We start from the raw sequence: 18,412 nt of genomic DNA, 5'->3' as shown, positions 1-18,412 counted from the left end.
GACCCTGGGACCATGACCTGAGCCGAAGGCAGGCACTTAATGACTGAGCCACCCAGGCGCCCCTTCTAGGTATTTAGTAGATGTTAGCCTTTAAGTCTCACAATAACCTTGGCATTATTTTCATTTTTGATTGTGCTTAGAAGTGTAAGTTAATTCTCACAGAACTACACAGCTACTAAGCAGAAATTCCAATCCCATTCTGCTTGTTAAGTCTATGTACTTCCCTTTGTGTTATACTGAGGAATGGTGGTATTTGCTGGAGGCCTAATCGTTTATAGTACATTTTCACATTACTTCCCCATTTGGCCTTAGAGATCATCTTTATTTCTCTTTTATTTTCAGATGTAGACAAATGTATGAAATTTGAGGGGAGGAAGGGTTTTCATTAAATTAATTGAGCACCTGGACTATATTGGCTCTTACCCACTGTTTAAAAGATATTCTCCAGCAGTTATTTATTTTTTCAGGAAAAGGCTAAGATATATTATTGGAAAAACTAAAATTATTGTACCAATATAAGGTAATATACATAGCTAAGCATATTTTATGGCATACTAGAATAGTTTATGAAAGTCTTTTTCAGGCTATTAAGTTATTTAATGTTGATTTTAATTGTTAGAGGTTTAATTGATTATTATGAAAAAAAATTTTTTTAAAGATTTTATTTATTTACTTGACAGAGACACAGTGAGAGAGGGAACACAAGAAGGGGGAGTGGGGGAGGGAGAAGCAGGCTTCCCGCCAAGCAGGGAGCCCAATGCAGGGCTCAATCCTAGGACTCTGGGATCATGACCTGAGCTGAAGGCAGATGCTTAACGACTGAGGCACCCAGGTGCCCCTATTATGAAATATTTTTAACTGACAACTTGTTAAGTGGGTTCATGACTCCCTGTTAATTCATTTTTATTTATTTTTTATTTTTTTAATTTATTTTCTTTTTTTAAAGATTTTATTTATTCATTTGACAGAGAGGGAACGCAAGCGGGGCAGTGGCAGAGGGAGAAGCAGGCTTCCCGCCAAGCAGGGAGCCAGATGCTGGGCTCGATCCCAGGACCCTGGGATCATGACCCGAGCCGAAGGCAGACGCTTAACGACTGAGCCACCCAGGTGCCCCTCTCTTAATTTCATTTTTAGTGAGAAACGTAGAAATGGCCATTTTGAATTTTAGTAGATGTCAATAGATGTATGTAACCTCTTTCTTCCTGTACATTAATATCAGAATTGTTGAGTTTTTAGGTACAAAATGAAGCACAGAGAGAGTTGCCCTCTTTCAGCAAATTCTTATTGCAGACCTTCGGCATGCAAGACATCATAGGGTATCTGGAAATAATTGGGATATGGTACCTGTGCTTGTGCTTACCATCTGGGACTGCCATCTAATAGACATAACAGATGCTCAGTAAATAATCTTTGAATAAAAGCATCATGAGCATAGAGGGGAGGAGAATAAGGGGTGTAAGATTTAGCAATAATGCAACGCTGGATAAATACATCACGTTACATTGGGAATTTTTAGAGAACAGAGACATTACTTTTATATGCCAGGATAAGGGAATAATCTGCTGGGCAGGGTTTCTTAACTTCAGCACTGTTGACATTTTTAGTCAGATAATTTTTTGTTGTGGGGGGCTGTCCTGTGCATTGTAGGGAGTTTAACAGCATCCTTAGCCTCCAACTCCTGCTGTCTCCAAACATTGCCAAATGTCCCCTCCAAACATTGCCAAATGCCCCTAGGGGCAAACCCCTAGATGAAAACCAGTGCTGTTGGGGATGTCTTTTAAGGGACCAGGGAGGAGGGTAGCATGGCATAAGGAACATAATGGGGGAAAGCTTAAATGCAAGTGCAGTTATCAGAAAAAATGAATTTGATGTGACAACGGGGGTGGTGAGTAAAATGGGCCGATAATGGAATGATGCAGGATATGGATATGGATGTATTGTATGCACACTTAGGAGTTGGAGCTTTATTTGGAACACAGTAGGAACCTATTAAGTTGTGGAGTAAAAGAGTGACAAGATCAGAGCCTTGGATTTTAGGAAAATGAAACTGGCGGTTATGCATGTGTAACCTGAATTAGCAGATAGAGAGGATGCCTGGAGAGGTCAGGGGCCCATAAAAGTAGTCCAAGAGAGAAGTAATTCTGGACAAGAGTAGTGGTAATAGAATCAGTGAGGATTATTAGTGTTTGGGAGAGTAGGATTTAGCAAAAAACTGCATGTGAGGAAGAGGAATCAAATATGACTTTTTTTTTTTAAGATGACTACATTTCAAATTTGAGAGAGAGGGAAAATGGTAGTGCCATTAAGGAAACGGAGATTACACAGTGAGAAATGGGTTATGGAGGAATATGACAAGTCAAATTTTAAACATAGTCACTGTTTATGCCCCTTCAAAATTGCCATTCCAGCTGAGTTTTGATTAACTGCTTTTGTAGGCCACTTTGAAATTCAGTTCTGTTGTTTTTTTCTGAACAATATATCAGATTTGTAGACAAATACTTTAGATATAATTGCCTTTTAGGCGTCTGTTTAGTGCCTATTGTAACATAATGTTAGGTCCTGAGGAAACAAGAACGAGGAAAACACATTTTTGTCCATTAATGAGACAATGTGAGAGGTCTGGCAGTACATGCTTATTCTGCTCCCTGACCTAGGAATAACTTATTTAGTGAAGTGGAAGCCAATGTCACTTCACAGACCAGAATCTGCCAGTTACTCTGCATGTGTTCATAAAACACCTACTGATACATGTCTTATATTGTTAGAATTATCTAGGTACTATGATGATTTCTAACCAGCTGTGATGTTCTAACGGACAGGAAGTTTAAAAATTGATCAAAAGCTCTTTTCCACCTTCATTAGTATAGCTCTCACACCTTTTCCCATGGGACCGGGAAAGCGGGCGTCGAGACGGATAAGGGGGGAAATAACTTTTAATAGCTTCTCTTGTTTACAGAACGAAATCCAACATTCGAGACTCTTCATAATCTCAATCCAACTTTTCTAATTATTACCTATGAGAGGAGGTCAAGAGAAATTAAGTAATAGTACGTGGTAATATTAGTAACATGTAGATATGTCCTTTTCATTCAAAAAGGAAGCCAAAAGAAACTGGAAGATGCAGGCTTGCATGGGCCTTTTGCAGGACGGAATATGGTCTAATGAACAGGTCTTGCTGTATTCTTGAGTTGTGTAGGTCACTGAAAGCCATTTTCATCAAATGTTCTGGTGAAGGTCGAGTGCCTTTCATGAGCAGAGTGTTACAAGGGAGAGGGATTTTTCTTAAAATTCTGACGTATTTGATAATCTTTGGCCAGCTTTAAAATTCTAAGAATAAATTAGCAAGATAAAATTACTCTGAAAGTTAGCACAAAGCTCTAAAGGAAATCTGGCTAATTTATACAGGTTGACTTATGAAAAGAAACACATTAGCCCACAATAATATAGTCTTAAATCTATGTAGTATATATGCTAACAAGGATTCATATTACTGTAGATTCCAACAAATAGAGAAAGGCATGCAGTTTGGGGGGTTAACTAAATGTCTTGTAGTTCTTTAACACTTGAGTCATATAGCCTTAATAATTAAATCATTTTTTTTCCTCTGGAAAGCCTACCTTGTTGTAACTACTATAAATTTAACATATATTCATTTTCTACCAGGTAGAGCTCATCTCATAATTGTAGTCCTTCGTGTATCTCATGTTTTCAAAAACTTGAGTCAGCATTTCCAACTTTTCTTACTTCTTTATGGGATAACGGACTTTTCCTACAGTTTTCTTTCTTCTTTTCCTATCCCCTTTCCTTCCCCCCCTTCCCTTCCCTAGTTAAACTAGTTGAATTTACTACTCTTCCTTGTAATGAAGCACACACACCCAGGGAGAACAATGGGGTGTCTCCTGTTTATCAAGTACAGTAAGTACTTAAGTACTCAGTGTTCCTGTCAACACCAAGAGGTCTTTTACAGCTGTGCAGCCTCAAGCAGACATTCCCATGCTTCCTTCCTCTTTAGGCCCTAATTCTCTGGAGTCTGTCTTCTCACAGAAATGCTAATCATAACCAGGAATCCCATGGTAAATAAGAGCCACTAAACTTCTTTTAAATCTTCTGATGAAAAAATACTGAAGAAGATCATGCCGATTCAGCTTTAAGCGCACTTTAAACAATAATTCTTCTCCTTTCACAAAGGTGAAGTCATTTCTTTCATCTGTCAGTGTATTTTAGAGAACCTAGTACATCTCAGCACATCAGCATTCAAACCTGACTTACTTTATATATATTTTAATGAGGAAAGGGAGTATGCAAAACTAGCTGAGTCTTAAGCTCTAACTTCCAGTTTGTAGGAAATACTGTGACTTGAGGAACAAGTTAAATGACACCATAGTAGCCTGATTTGAAATGAAAATTCAGTGCAAGGTCATGAAAAAAAGGGGTAGCAGTTGGCAGAGCTGTTCTAGACTTAAACAATGTAACCACCAGATGCCATGTGTGATCCTTAGTTGGATCCTGGTCTGAAGAAGCCAGTTAAGGCAGCTGGGGGGAATTGAAGACATCTGAATTGGGTACTTGAAGATATTAGGGAAATACTGTGAATTTTGTTGTGTGATAGTGAATGATTAAGGAGGAGAATGTCCTTATTTTTAACAATGCAAATGGAAATATTTAATATTTGTAACTTCTAACACCAAGAAAATATGAAAACATACCAGTTATTTAAATTAGGTAACATATATGGGTGTTTGTGCCAGTTACCAAATTGTTGCCTCTTGGCAACAGATTTACCCATCATTGCCCTACTTTGTGCTACCCCAGCTGGACCTGTGTCCTTTGGTACCATGTTGCTTTGTCAGTAGGGGATGGTGGAAGGACATGTAGGAGGAAGGGGCTTCTCTTCTTGTTTCTGATCTGGGGCACAGCTGCCCAGGGTGCTCTTGGACCACGTGTTAACAGGGTGCCAAGATATTTAGTCCACATTACTCTGGATGTTTCTGTAAGGGGTTTTTGGATAAAATTAACATTTAGGTCAGTGAACTTTGAGTAAAGCAGAATGCCCTTCGTAATGTGGATGGCTTCATCCAAACAGCTGAAGGCCTGAAAAAAGACCGGCCTCCCCTGAGCAAGAGAGAATTCTCCAAGCAGACTGCTTTTGGACTGGAACTGCAGCCTCAGTTCCCTGGGCTCTCTCCAGCCTGCTCGCTCACATTGCAGATTTTGAACTTGTCAGCCTCCGTACGTCATACCTGCCAATTCCTCCTAATAAGTCTCACACATCCTATTGGTTCTGTTCCTCTGGAGAATCCTCACTAATGCAGATACAAACTGATGCTTAACCCAATAGCAAGTTTTGCTGACATCCTGGGTGGGAGGCTGCTTGCTTACCATTCCAGAGGGTTTTCTGTTTGCAAGACCTGATCCACCACCACCTGCAGACCAGCTCTGGCCCAGGGCAGCCCAGGAAACCTTTCTGTTAAGTGGGCCAAAGCCACGCTCTCTCCAGTAGGCTTGATTCCACCTTTGGGGGAAGGGAAGCCCCTTCCAAAGGTGTTCTTCCCTTGGGTACTCTTTTCAATCTTAGTGTATGAGTTCACTCTTATCCCCTAATAGCTTATCCTATTATCAGTTAAAAATTCTTTGTTATCAAAATTAGCCCTGTTCAAATTCATGGTATGGTTTCTGTCTCTTAATTGGACTTTGACTAATACAGTATTTATTATCATATTACTGTTATTTTATGTTTGAGGTTTTTCATTAGTTAAACCAAATTTGTGATCATTTATTAAACATTTTACATAAAACAAAGTACTGTTTTTGTTTGTGTACTTCTCATAGGAAGAGTCCAAAATATATAACCAGAGTCATGATTGTATTGTGTATTTTTTTACTAATACCCTAAGAGAAGATTTATATAAATTATCTGTCTTAAAAATACACACATTACTTCCAGCTGAGTTAACTCACTTTTTTTAAGAGAATACTAGTATTTACACACCATATAATTTGCTGTGAATTTTCATAAGCTATAAAAGTCTTTAATAATAAATCAATTTAAGCTTTTTTGGAAATAATTTCTACTAAAGATTCATAATCAGCATAATCCTTCAAGGATTGTACAAGTTCATCCAGCAGAAACTCCCCTTGCATAAAACTTTCAAGATCATGAAGTGATTTGTTTATTCTGTGATCTGTGACCCGGTTCTGTGGAAAATTATATGTTCTTATTTTCTCTGACCTTCCTTTAGTTCCAACCTATATAAAAAGATATGAGATACAGTTAGATTCAGGGCAACTAAACCTATAAATTTAACTTATCTGGAGTTTAAGCTCTTGACTTATAATTTGAAACACAATGTAAGAACCAAGTTTTAAACATTTTGAATCCTCAAATAACATAGAAACATAATAGAAAAAAAAGGAATACTGGCTTTAAAGGCCGACAAATTTGTAGCATTTGATCTTCTCTCTGCCATTTCAGTGCTCTATGACTTCAGGCATTTATTTCAACTTTAAACTTAGTTTCCCTATCCATAAAATACAAACAAATAATACCTACTACACCATGATGATGTATACATATAGCCTAGCACAGAGATGGTATTCAAATGGTAGCTAAATATATATCTATATCTATATTTAAAATCTGTGAATTAATCTGATCATTTTCAGTGATGACACAGTGATAAATTCCCATAAATTAATAAAGGGCTCTGTAATTATAAAAGTAAATACCAAATAGGAAGAAAGTAGTTCAGTTTGCTTTCCAACTTTCTTCCATAATTTTCAAAGGATTCAAAAATGGGAATTCCATATATCCTTTTTTAGTAACTTTGATTAAAAGTCTGAGAAAAGGGGGCGCCTGGGTGGCTCAGTCGTTAAGCGTCTGCCTCTGGCTCAGGTCATGATCGAGCCCTGCACTGGGTTCCCTGCTCGACGGGAAGCCTGTTTCTCCCTCTCCCACTCCCCCTGCTTGTGTTCCCTCTCTCGCTGTGTCTCTCTCTCTCTCAAATAAATAAATAAAATCTTTAAAAAAAAAAAATAAAAGTCTGAGAAAAGCCCTTGAATATAGAAACCAGGGTAGGGATTTAAAATTACTATGAAACAAAGATAACCCTAGGTTGAGCTACTTGAATTGTTTCCTTATTTTAACAAATACATTGAAATAACTTTAACATGTATAAAAACTGAGTTATCTAAAAATACTTTTATCCTTCAGAGCATCTTTTTTTTTTATTTTTTATTTTTTAAAGATTGTATTTATTTATTTGACAGAGAGAGACACAGCAAGAGAAGGATCACAAGCAGGGGGAGTGGGAGAGGGAGAAGCAGGCTTCCCGCCGAGCAGGGAGCCCGATGCGGGGCTCGATCCCGGAACCCCGGGATCACAACCCGAGCTGAAGGCAGACGCCTAACGCCTGAGCCACCCAGGCTCCCCCAGAGCGTCTTTTAAATACAGTTCTACCTGAATCTTTCTAGCGCTGTATCTTTTACTTGTCTCCTCTTCCAGATGTATGCTGTACAGTTTCGCACGCAGCTTCTTCATAGCCATCTCTCTGTTTTTCAGTTGAGATCTCTCTTGTTGGCATTCAGAAACAACACCTGAATAGTGTTATGAGAATTATTAAAGAGTTTTAATAGGAAAATCTTCATTTATTTTCAAGGAATACTTTTTCCTTCTTTTTTTTCTACCTTTATAAGGAGAAAAAACAGAACTCTAATAAAAAAGGAAGACTATTAATAAATGACTTTTATAGAGGTCTTAGAAAACTGAAAATATATTCATCTTGGAGGCAGACATACTGAACAATAAGCACTAATCATTTAATATGGATTGTTTTCCCATGCCCTTAGCTAGCCACCATAATTTTTTTAAAATAATAATTACTCATCACTGAACAAAAATAAAGTTAATCCTACTACTAGAGGGTCACTATTCATATTTTTATGAGGATTTTCATCCATTTTCTTCCTATTCCTGTTTACATACTATGTATTACATAGACATCATAAAGTTTAACTCAAGGATATCCTCATATTTTAAAAAACAAAAACCTATCAGTCTGCTCCTATAAACCAGGGCTGATCCATGGGAATTATGCCTATTTGAGACTGGTCACGGTAAGAGATTCCTGTATTCTTTCTAGGTAACTGAGGTTTGCTATCCATATGCTTTATCACATGTAAATCACTGCAGTAATGACTGTAAAGCACATTTAGTGCTCCCTGATAGTAGACGGAAGACTTAAGAAATATTTAGATATTGCTCCACTGCCTATCTACAGTCAGAACTGCTGGAGGTTTGTGGGCGGACTTCATGGAGAAGCAGGCCTGGAAGTTAAGTGCAGCACTTTGCAGGTGAGCATGTTTCTAGGTGGCGAGTCCAAGCTTTCATTTTCTCAAAGGAGTCTATGTCTCCTCCCTTCAAAGAAGGCTAAGAAATAGTGATTTAGAGCACTTTCTGATAAAGAAGAACCTATGATAATGACTTCATTCTGAGGATTTTCTTTTATTTATTTTATTAAATTTTTTAAATTATTTTTTAAAGATTTTATTTATTTGCCAGAGAGAGAGAGAGGGAGAGTACAAGCCACCTAGGTGCTCTTTTTAATTTTAAATAGGCTCCACACCAACGTGGGGCTTGAACTCACAACTCTGAGATCAAAAGTCACATGTTGTACCGGACTGAGCCAGCCAGGTGCCCCGGATTTTCTTTTAATAGTGATATTTACTAAGTATAAGCTTCAGGAAGCTACCTGGAAGCACTATCCACACCTTTTCTTCATGGTCACCAGTATGGAAATTCTCTGGGCTTAGATCCCTCCGTCTTCCTGGCTTTGCAATTATCCTGCAGAGTTTCATCTAAGGATTCTAAATAAAGTATTTAATAATAATATATTATATACTTTAATAATAGTATATATTCTGGTAATTAAGGATCTATTACAGTGGAGAATTAGTCAAGTTATTCAGAATTTGATTTCTTTCTTCAAAGTTTTATGCTGAAGGGATAAGTACATACCTGTTGGAAGATGAACTATCCGGACAGCACTGTCCGTGGTATTTACATGCTGTCCTCCAGCTCCACTGGCTCGCTTAGTATCAATTCGCAAATCTTTCGGGTTAATCACCAGATTAATCTATACACAAGAGGAAATACTGGGACTTAAAAATATCACATGTATACGAACTGTTCAAAGGCAAGAACTATCCATTTATAAATATAAATACATGTCATGTATAAAATAGAAGATTAAGAAGGTTTTCATTTTAAGAATATAAAGTAGTTGGAATAATACCATTTTTAAAACATCTATTTTTTAGAAGAGTGGTGGATCAAAATATAATACAAAACAAAAACAAGGCCTCCAAATCCTCAAAAACTAGACTTCTCTGTAAAATTACCCTCTCCTTACCACATGAACAGAAGAACTTAGTTAATATTAGAAATGGGAATGCAGGAACTAATGTGAGCTTTTGTGGATTATTTCTGAGTTTAAAAAGACAACACGGGAAAAAAACAATGCCAGTTTAAGAACAGTGGGAAGGCTTATTTTGTTTAATTTTAAATAAAGGAGGACTTAAACATATTTGGAGGCAGGGGAGAGGCACATGGGAACAGCACAGGGCAAAGCCAAGAAGTCATACATACACTGGGATCCAGCATCAGCCTAATGCTCATGTTGGGAGTCACCATCTAGAGCACTAGCTTTAAAAAGCTCTGTTTCATTAACAGCTGTGGACCCTCTGCGACAGTTGTCCACAACTCTGGCAGCAGGTCTCCTACCATGCATAGGCCCTCAGTGTCTCCCTACGTGGCTCCTTTGTACGGTTGCTAGAAGCATTAAATACGGACTTCAGCCCATCTTCTCCTGTAAACTACTTCCATCTCCAACATGCTTAAACCAAACTGACTAGGATCTAGATGTGGCTCCTGCCATTTATTCTACTGCATGCTCTTCCTTAACTGTTCTGTGCCACATCTAGGATTTACACAAAAATTAGATCTAAAGAAAGGAACTTAGAGTCAAATAGCACCTTTCCCCCAAATTACTAGAAACCCTCAATTAAAGTCCTTTTCCACCAGTCATTCATACTTCATCCTGGAAAAACAAGTCATATATTTCTTATCACTTTCAGCAGAAGGGATGGAAGCAAAACAACTTTTTTTTTTACAAATACACAGACTGAGAATTTGCTTGTAAGAATGAAGTGTATTCATTATGAGCACTGTAACAATATATTTCCATTTTAGTGCGATTGGGTTATGATGCAGCAATTCTGTTAAGTAGTTACCCTTGTTAAAACATGACTCTTACTATTAACACTCTGGGAAAGTCAGACAAAGCAAAAATCGTTATGAAAAGTAATCAGTAAACCCTATTTAAAGTAGATTAATAATGTTTCTTCTATAGAGATGATCTCAGAATAACTAATTTAAGCTTGGTGGAGAAAAATTAATAAATAGTGCAACATTAGGTCCTTTATACATCTTTATAAATTGTTACCATCTGTTATGAAATCATACTTTTTGGACCGAGGTAAAAGAGTCTCCAGAAAACCCAAAATATGTGATGAAGGCCAAATGAAAAGAAAAGGAATTTAGTACTGAATATCAGTTTCGTAAAATGAGTTGTTACTATGGGGGCAGTGCTGGGCCCAGGACTCCAAGGAGAGACTGTGATGCCTTACCTCAGTTGGCTGGGGTAATATTGCTACAGTCATGGTGCTAGTATGGATGCGGCCTTGCTTCTCTGTCTTTGGCACTCTTTGTACTCTGTGCACACCTCCTTCAAATTTCATGTGCTTATAGGCTTCTAAACCCCCAATGCTGGCAGATGCATGTCTAAGGCCGCCTTGAAAATATTGGGAAAACAGAATTATTATTCTTGTGATTTATAAACAAGTGACCATCACTTCCACCATCTTGAAATACATTGAAAAGAGCTACGAAACAAAAGAAGCATACAGAATGTAAAACACATTGAAAAACCTTAGCAAATCCATGATATTCAGTGTTTTAATATTTAATACCTTTATTGCTAATAACCAGTAAACATAAAGCATTTATGGTATTAATGAACTGATTGAATAACATGTCTAAAAGGCCCCTTTTAAAAGACCATTAATCATTCAATGGCAAGTAGTGAATGACTAACATTTTATAGACCACTTCAAAACTGACATATCTGTACTCAAAATTATTAAGTAAATGATGAGCATAAAATCAGGTAAGCTTCCTTATCAATAAATTCTAAAGCTTATTCATGGTCTTTCCAACCCTTATCCCAGTACACATGTAGATAAACTAAATCCGTACTCTTCCCAAAACGACTTAAACAGTTTACTGACCTATTTCACTTGGAAAGTATTCCAGGGTTTCAAAATGCCATCTTTTAAATGCAGCATATTGCTGATACATATCAAACATCTCTGAAGTAAACAACATTGCCTCCTGACCCCCAACTCCTGCAGTTACCTCCAAGATCAAATCATTTTCATCTGTTTCTTCTGAGGGAACCAAAAGTAAAATAATCTGTAAATACAAAAATATCACCCCTCCTATAATTAGGAATTATTTAAAACTTAACAAAAAATAAAGCTAAATGATTAGATGCAAGATTTTAAATATTAAAGTTTCTCTAAGCAAAGAGTATTGCTGATTGCTCAACTTTCTTGCCAATAAGAACCATCTAGTAATGCATAACTTCTATAAAATATTAGTGTAACAACTATATTATAAATGCTGTAAGGTCCAGCTGAAACTTATGTTGCATTGCATTGTTTTGTTTCTTTTTGATGTTCATGTATAATTTTATGTCAGTTCTCTATTCAGTTAATTAACCCAGAACTGTACATTTAAATATGTAGTCACTACTAATAGTTTTCAGACTTAGAGCATACATAGTCCTTTTATGTTTCTGTCATTGTATTTTATAAGATACTCTGTAATGTTACATTTCTACTTATAGTTTAAGAATTTTATTTCCTACACAACTTTTTGTAAAGTGTCCTGCTCCTGTTTTAAATCTTTTGAAACATGCTAAATATTCTTTCCTAATTATTTTATCAATTATATTGCCTTTTTATAGCTTCAATTAAATAATTGGTTTATGACTAAAAAAAAAGAGTTTGTTGTGACTAGGACACTATATTGTGTAGAATGCAAAAGAAGATTCTAACTCTGTCCTGAAATCTATAGCTTACTACAGCAGAAAAGAAAAAAAAAAACCCTCACATTGTATCTTTTAAAGCTTCTTTAATTTGGAAGAGAACGTATGTCCTTTTATTTCACAAAATTAGAAAATCGGTAGAAGACAAGTTACATGAGACTTTTCAAAGTGGAACTTTCCCTCTGGAATGGGTGGTAAGGACATTAACTTTTGATGAGTCCATTATGTGATTAAAGACAGAATCTTTAAATTCAGCTCCCCCTTTCCTGGGCTCCTTCCTCACCGTGCCACGTCCTTTTACTTATATCCTCAGAGATAACTATTGTAAATCTTTAAGCTCTGGTTTCCAGAATGAGCAAAGAGTGGTTCTTATTTAATATAATGATTACTATTCATCTAATGCCTATAGATTCTCCTAGATATAAAACCAAAGCACTACAATTCAGTTCTAAAAGCCCAAGGGCCCACTCTAGGCCTGGCACACTAACAGTGCCAGAGACACAAACGGAAAGAAATATTCCTGCTGCCAAGGAGCTCACTCTCTACCACTGCTCCATAACCTCTTCTACCCATGGTCTACCCCCCCCCCACCTCCCTTAAATAACCTAAAGAGGGGGCAAATATAATACTGATATTTATTTCATTGCTTTTCCAAAAAATCCTATCAACGTGACAGTCACCTTTTTTCCCACGGCTCTCCAATCTTTGGGGTATGATAAAAATAGGACCACATGGAGTATGCTTCTTCCTGCTTTAAAAAAGTTTATAATTCTAAATATTAACAAGCTACTTGGTTCTTGAGTTGTTTTTATAAACTTCTAATAAAATTCATTAGAAGTAATAGCACAAATGCTCTATTCTTTGCACAGATACCATACCTGATGCTTCAACTGAGTTACTTCCTTTTGACATGAGCTTATTTCATTCTCTGCAAGTTTCCTTAAGTCTTCATTTTCATCTGCGAAAATAAAGCAGTATCTTAAGTTTTCCTTAATGTCAAACTGCCAACAGAATTCAAAGTCATTATTTTATTATTACTGTAGCTGAAGGGAAAAATAAAATGTCTTTCTTGTCCTTTAATAACTGCCATTAATTACAAGTGGCATTTTATGCATTAGTTTTTATTTTATTAAAACAAAAAACATTTTTCCTGATGATAGAAGTATAAGTAAAATAAAAAATAAGAATCTACAGAAAAATAAAGAAGCTATTAAACTATTCTATAATTCTACCTCCATGAAATATTCATATTAAAAAATGCTTTTAGTTTTCCAACTTAGACTACTAACAAATACATCGAGTAGTTAAACCAGAAGGGGACTAGAAGGTTCCATCAGTTAAACCACAATGGAATTAAAAAATAGAAATTTATTGTCTCTTTAACAAACATTTCATGAATATAAAATAAATATCCACCCAAGTATTTAGATCCTGCCTCATGGTCACAGAATGTTTACATGAAGTACTTCCCCCCTCAACTCGCTTTACTCTTATTGCATCTTTTGAATTTTCATTTTTATCTTACAAAATATACCTTCTCATCCCTCTATCCTATGGACAACATGCAACCTTCAGAAAGGAGAGAAGAGAAATTTTTTTAGCTCTTACACATAGCTCTCTTTGAGCACCTCACTCTGGTGAAAGATCGGACTGTTCCAAAGTATCAGTTTGTGTGTTTGTTCATTTATGAAGATCCAACTATGCTGGGAATTAGAGATAATAATATGTAAGACCTGCTCTCAAGGCAGGGTCTTAGATAATTTTAGTTTCTTTATAATTTTCTAGGGGAGAAAAACTCACAAAGAATAACAACCTAAAACACCAGCTGATTAAATATTAAAATGGTAGCACACTAAAAGACTGTTTTTGTGTTTATTTGGGGGATGGGCAGAAAATGGAAAGAAGCATTAACTCAAGGAGAGGTAACAACAACACAAACCCTGGGATAAGCAATGATGGGAAGTGTTGGTGGAAAGGCAGGAAATTATTCTGGCAAGAATCTGGCATGGAAGAAATTTGGTGAAATGGCAAATGGGTTGAAATAGAAAAAGGAAAAAGGAATTCTAGTCCTAGTTCAACCACTAAGGTTCTCTTAGGCCAGCATTTACAATTTCTCTGAGTCTCTATTATCGTGAGAAAAATGAAGGAGCTGGGCTGGGTGACCTCTAAGGTGCCTTTCAGTTCTGAAGTGCAGTTCTTCTGTAAGGCTAAGCAGATTGGAATTAAAGTCTAGAAGTAATTTAATACTACATTTTATTTATTAACCCAGTATACCCAAACCATTATCATTTCAACATGTACTTTAAAAATATTAAAAATTATTTTTTATATGAGGTCTTTGAAATCTGTTGTGTTATTTTATCCTTACAGTACATCTCAATTCAGACTATAGGTGCTCATCAGCCATATATGGTTATTGGCTCTAGAGGGTTTAAACTGAGTAGTTATTTCTAGGCAATGGAAATACACTAGTTCTTTCTCATTCAGTATTATTAATCAACATGTTTACTGGGCACCTATCACAGGTAAAAGGGTCTTTTTCTCTTCAACCTTCCAAGTACCCACTTGTTGTCACCCCTCTTTTCCTATCCAAACTTCAGGAGATTAAATGCCATGTTTATTATTTCTCTTGTTAATTGTCATTTACTTCTCAAGTTCTTACACTGGATTTCATACTCATATCAATATACCATTTTTATTAAAATCACCCATGACAAAATTGCCAAATCTAAAGGCTTATTTCAATGTGAGCTGAAAAGAGCCCTTTTTAAGTCAGGTATCAACAATCCCTAACTTGAAATTTTAGCTGGTTTTTATACCTTCATTTATCTTGTTCAAGGTCCCAAAGGTCTGCTTGTTCTTTCTTGATCTTTTATAACTTCCTCCTCTGCCTGCTCCTCAAATACTATGTATTTCTGTCTTTGTTAGCATCTTATTTGTATCTCTACAAATTCTTCCTGAGTACTCTCATCTGCTTCCAAGCTTTACCTTATCAAGTATATGCTGAGAGTTCTCATATGATTATTCAGGCTCAGTTTTTCTCCTGTGCCAGTAGTTTTTTCTCCTAGACCATGATCTTTATCTGAATGTCCTTACAGGTACTCCTAGTTAAATATGGCTGCCTGTTCAGGGCAAAACATCTTTCTCCTAAAATTTACCCAACTTTTATATTCTCATCTTAATTAACAGTATCACTCATGTTCTGAACCCAGAAGCTTAAGATTTTTCTTAGAATTCTGGCTCTTCACCCTTCCCAGGACATAAGCCTCCAAATGCAGACTATTGTTAGAATGTCTTGTTGGTGAGGTTCCTGCTTACCACCACCTCTTCCTTGGACCGTTTTAACAGCCTCCTCACTGGCCTGTCAGCCACTGGGGTCCCTGGCAAATACTCCCAATCCATCTTCAGCACTGAGGCCAATATTAATCCTTCTTTAAAAAGATGTCACTTCTCTGCTTAAAAACATGTGCTAACTTCCCACAGTCTGTAAGAACAAATCCAGTTTCTTTGTCGGGAAGCCAGTTTTTGCTTTTTATAACATTGCTCTTTATTGCAGAAATTAAAACAAGCACTTATCCACTTATATTTTTACTTCTTAAACATTGCTCTTCTTCACTAGGCTGTAAGCTAAAAAGTAGTTCCCTATTTTTTTGGTAATTAGAGGTGTCTGACATAAAGTAACTCAGGAGTTGCTCAGTGATGTTTTCTATCGTTACATAAAGGTGAGTTGTGTTCTGCCAGTAACAATTTTCTAACATTGTTTCTCTATAGCTTGATTTTTAAAATATTTAAACCTTAAATCCACTTGATTTTTAAGCTTGGTTTAAGCTATGAAACCAATTTAATTTTCCCCCAAAAGTATTTTTCCCAATATGGTTAATTTTTTTCCACTTTGGGGCATCTACTTTTTATCTTAAATCACTTAATTTAGATGCTCCTTACCTCTCACCTAGACTATTGCATTAGTCTTCTGTTTTCCATGGCATCTGCAATCTTATTCCAGGTTGACTTTGAAACTACCTCAAATCAAGCTTTCTAAGCAAGAAAGCCATTTCTAACATTCACTCCCTCAATCTAAAAGCTTCCGCTGGCTCCCTTCTGCCAACAGGATAAAAATCAACCTTTTTAGATTAGTATTTCACACCCTCACCCTTACAAAATGTTTCAACCTGCCTGTTCCTTGGTTAACAAAGAGTACAGTGATTGAAAGCATAAGATTTGGAGTCTGTCCAATCCAAACTCCATTCCTTAAAAGCTGTTTCGCCTGAGCTGTTATTTTACATCTATGCCTCATGTTCCTCTTCTCGTGCGCGAGCTAATAGTACCTAGTTCATAGTTTGGTATGTGAACTGGATGAGTTAATACATAAAAATAGTTAAGCAAAACTGAGCCTGAATAATAGAGTATGGTAAAAGATCAGTAAAGGTTAAACTATTCTTAGTATTCTCTAAGGGTGGACCTTTATCCCTGCACAAGGCCTCTTCCCAACAAGTTCTCCTTGCTTTCCCTAGGTGTCTTTTCAGGTATCTGTTCTCACGTTTCAGCTGTGGTATTAATTTTCTCTCCCTGAATACACTGTGACCCTCTCTAGAGCCATGCTAGCCAAGAGGAGGTGTAGAAATGCAGAAACTTAGGACCCATCCATGTTTGAATGCACACCAGATCACTGAGGAAACTTGTTAAAAACGCCAATTTCTAGGTCTCGGATTCTGAGTCCAAAGTCTGGCTATGCACCTCTCTTGGCACTATCGCAGGTGGTCTCTTTACTACTCTTTGAGAAACACTGCTCTCAAGCCCATAACAGAGACAGTCCCTCACTTGTCCTTGGTGAGCTAAAGATCCGCCAGACAGCAGGCAATCAGTAAACTTAAATTCTGTAAAAGGGGGCGGAGCATTGTGTCAAGGGACTATAAGGGCTCAAACAGGAAAGGATGGGATGAGAACGCACACAACGATGCCTTGACCTCATCCAAACCAGAAAGGGCTGCAACTGAGTAAAGAACTTCTAACGCGGGGAGGTGTGAACACCTGACCAACGGCATAGTGGGAAAATCAAACGAAGAGTCAAGAATCGGCTTTGAATCCCGTTCCCCTGGGCCCGGCCCTCACCGTGTAGCAAGTGCTCGGTCTCCTGCAGCTCCTGCTCCTTTTCGCTCAGCAGTTTGGCCGCCGCCAGCAGCTCAGACCCCCTGACCTGCAACTGGGCTTCAGATCCCGCCTGACGCTCCAGGAAGGCCCGCAAGGGCCCGCCGCGAGCGAACAGCTCCTCCAGCGGCAGGCTTCCGCAGTTTAGGTGCCGGCGGGCCGGGCTGACAACCTTGCCAGCCCACAGACACCGAGCAGCACTCCGAAGAAGCTGAGACCTCATAGCTGAATTGCAACCCCCCAGCTCGACCAGAGCCGGAAGTTTCGGATAGTGAATCTCGCGACACCGCGCGGAGTTTGGAATCGGGCGAGAACTGACCGTGCCCAGCCCGGCGCACGCGCCAGTTTTAAAGGGCCTCCCGAAAGCCTCGGTGGGAAATTAGTGGCGAACGTTTAAACGCCTTATTATTCGCGGAGGCCGGAAGGGGGCGGGGCGGGAAGTGATCCGAGTGGGTCCCGGAGATCCCCGGCTCGTTCAGAAGCTGAGTCGGAAACGCCTCCTTGAATGTACCAGGGCCGTGTGTTGGGCAGGAAGGGGGATGCTGAAGTTGGCCACCCGGTTTTCCGATCTCGAGGATTTATTTCCCAAGCACTGAATGAGGATCTCGAGTACCGCAGTGGAGAGTAGTGTAGTCCGCTAGCGGGGCTGAGGACACAGCCACGAAAGTCCTTTCCAGTACCAGCCTGGCTTTTCGTCTCCAAGAGTGATTTGTAGGATGGGCATCGCTGTGTGTATGTGTGTTTACTCCTCTTCCTCTTTTTCTGCTTATGTCTCTTCGACCGTGGGTAAGGACGGGACTAGTCTACTCGAAGGCAACAAGGAGGGTGATTTCCCCAAATCTGCTTTCCTGCCTTTATGTGCCACGAAATTTACTTGCTTTCAAACGACTTCCGTCCTCACCGAGTCTCTTGCCCTTCCAGTCTCACTCCGAGTTATCGTTAGCTACTTTTAAAAGTGACTGAGTGATTCCGTGTTCCAGTAAACCACAGCGCAGCAAAACCTTCAGAGTCCCGCCTTCGGTAGCCCAACCTCCACCTGCCTCCAAAAACCTTGAGATAGCGGATTGGTGCCAGGGATACTGAGGTTTATTGGTATAACGCTT

At 38.1% G+C, this 18,412-nt stretch overlaps 1 protein-coding gene across 5 annotated transcripts; it reads right to left on the bottom strand.

Moving 5' to 3' along the window:
* Positions 1–5,863: 5,863 nt before the first annotated feature.
* Positions 5,864–17,670, bottom strand: MTRF1L (mitochondrial translation release factor 1 like). Of its 5 annotated transcripts, none has more exons than XM_028103367.2 (7): positions 17,274–17,361; positions 13,043–13,122; positions 11,344–11,502; positions 10,684–10,847; positions 9,014–9,131; positions 7,457–7,593; positions 5,874–6,246 (listed from the first exon to the last, which is right to left on the bottom strand). In XM_028103367.2, exons 2-7 carry the CDS (start codon positions 13,074–13,076, stop codon positions 6,046–6,048), a joined length of 813 nt encoding a protein of 270 aa, XP_027959168.1. In that variant the 5' UTR covers positions 13,077–13,122; positions 17,274–17,361; the 3' UTR covers positions 5,874–6,045. The 5 variants fall into 5 exon arrangements, with proteins under 5 accessions (XP_087879959.1, XP_027959168.1, XP_027959167.1 ...); XM_028103366.2 differs by having other exon boundaries at positions 5,875–6,246; positions 11,344–11,527; positions 17,274–17,665; XM_088023834.1 differs by lacking the exons at positions 5,874–6,246; positions 7,457–7,593; positions 9,014–9,131 and having other exon boundaries at positions 10,716–10,847; positions 11,471–11,527; positions 17,274–17,670.
* Between the last annotated feature and the right edge of the window lie 742 nt (positions 17,671–18,412).

The sequence above is a fragment of the Eumetopias jubatus genome, unplaced genomic scaffold (assembly GCF_037043125.1).
Source record: "Eumetopias jubatus isolate StellerSeaLion01/CBP00866 unplaced genomic scaffold, mEumJub1_p1.0 scaffold_6, whole genome shotgun sequence".
Classification (NCBI taxonomy): domain Eukaryota; kingdom Metazoa; phylum Chordata; class Mammalia; order Carnivora; family Otariidae; genus Eumetopias; species Eumetopias jubatus.
The sequence above is the reverse complement of the archived record's forward strand: the minus strand, read 5'-3'. Positions and strand labels throughout refer to the sequence as shown.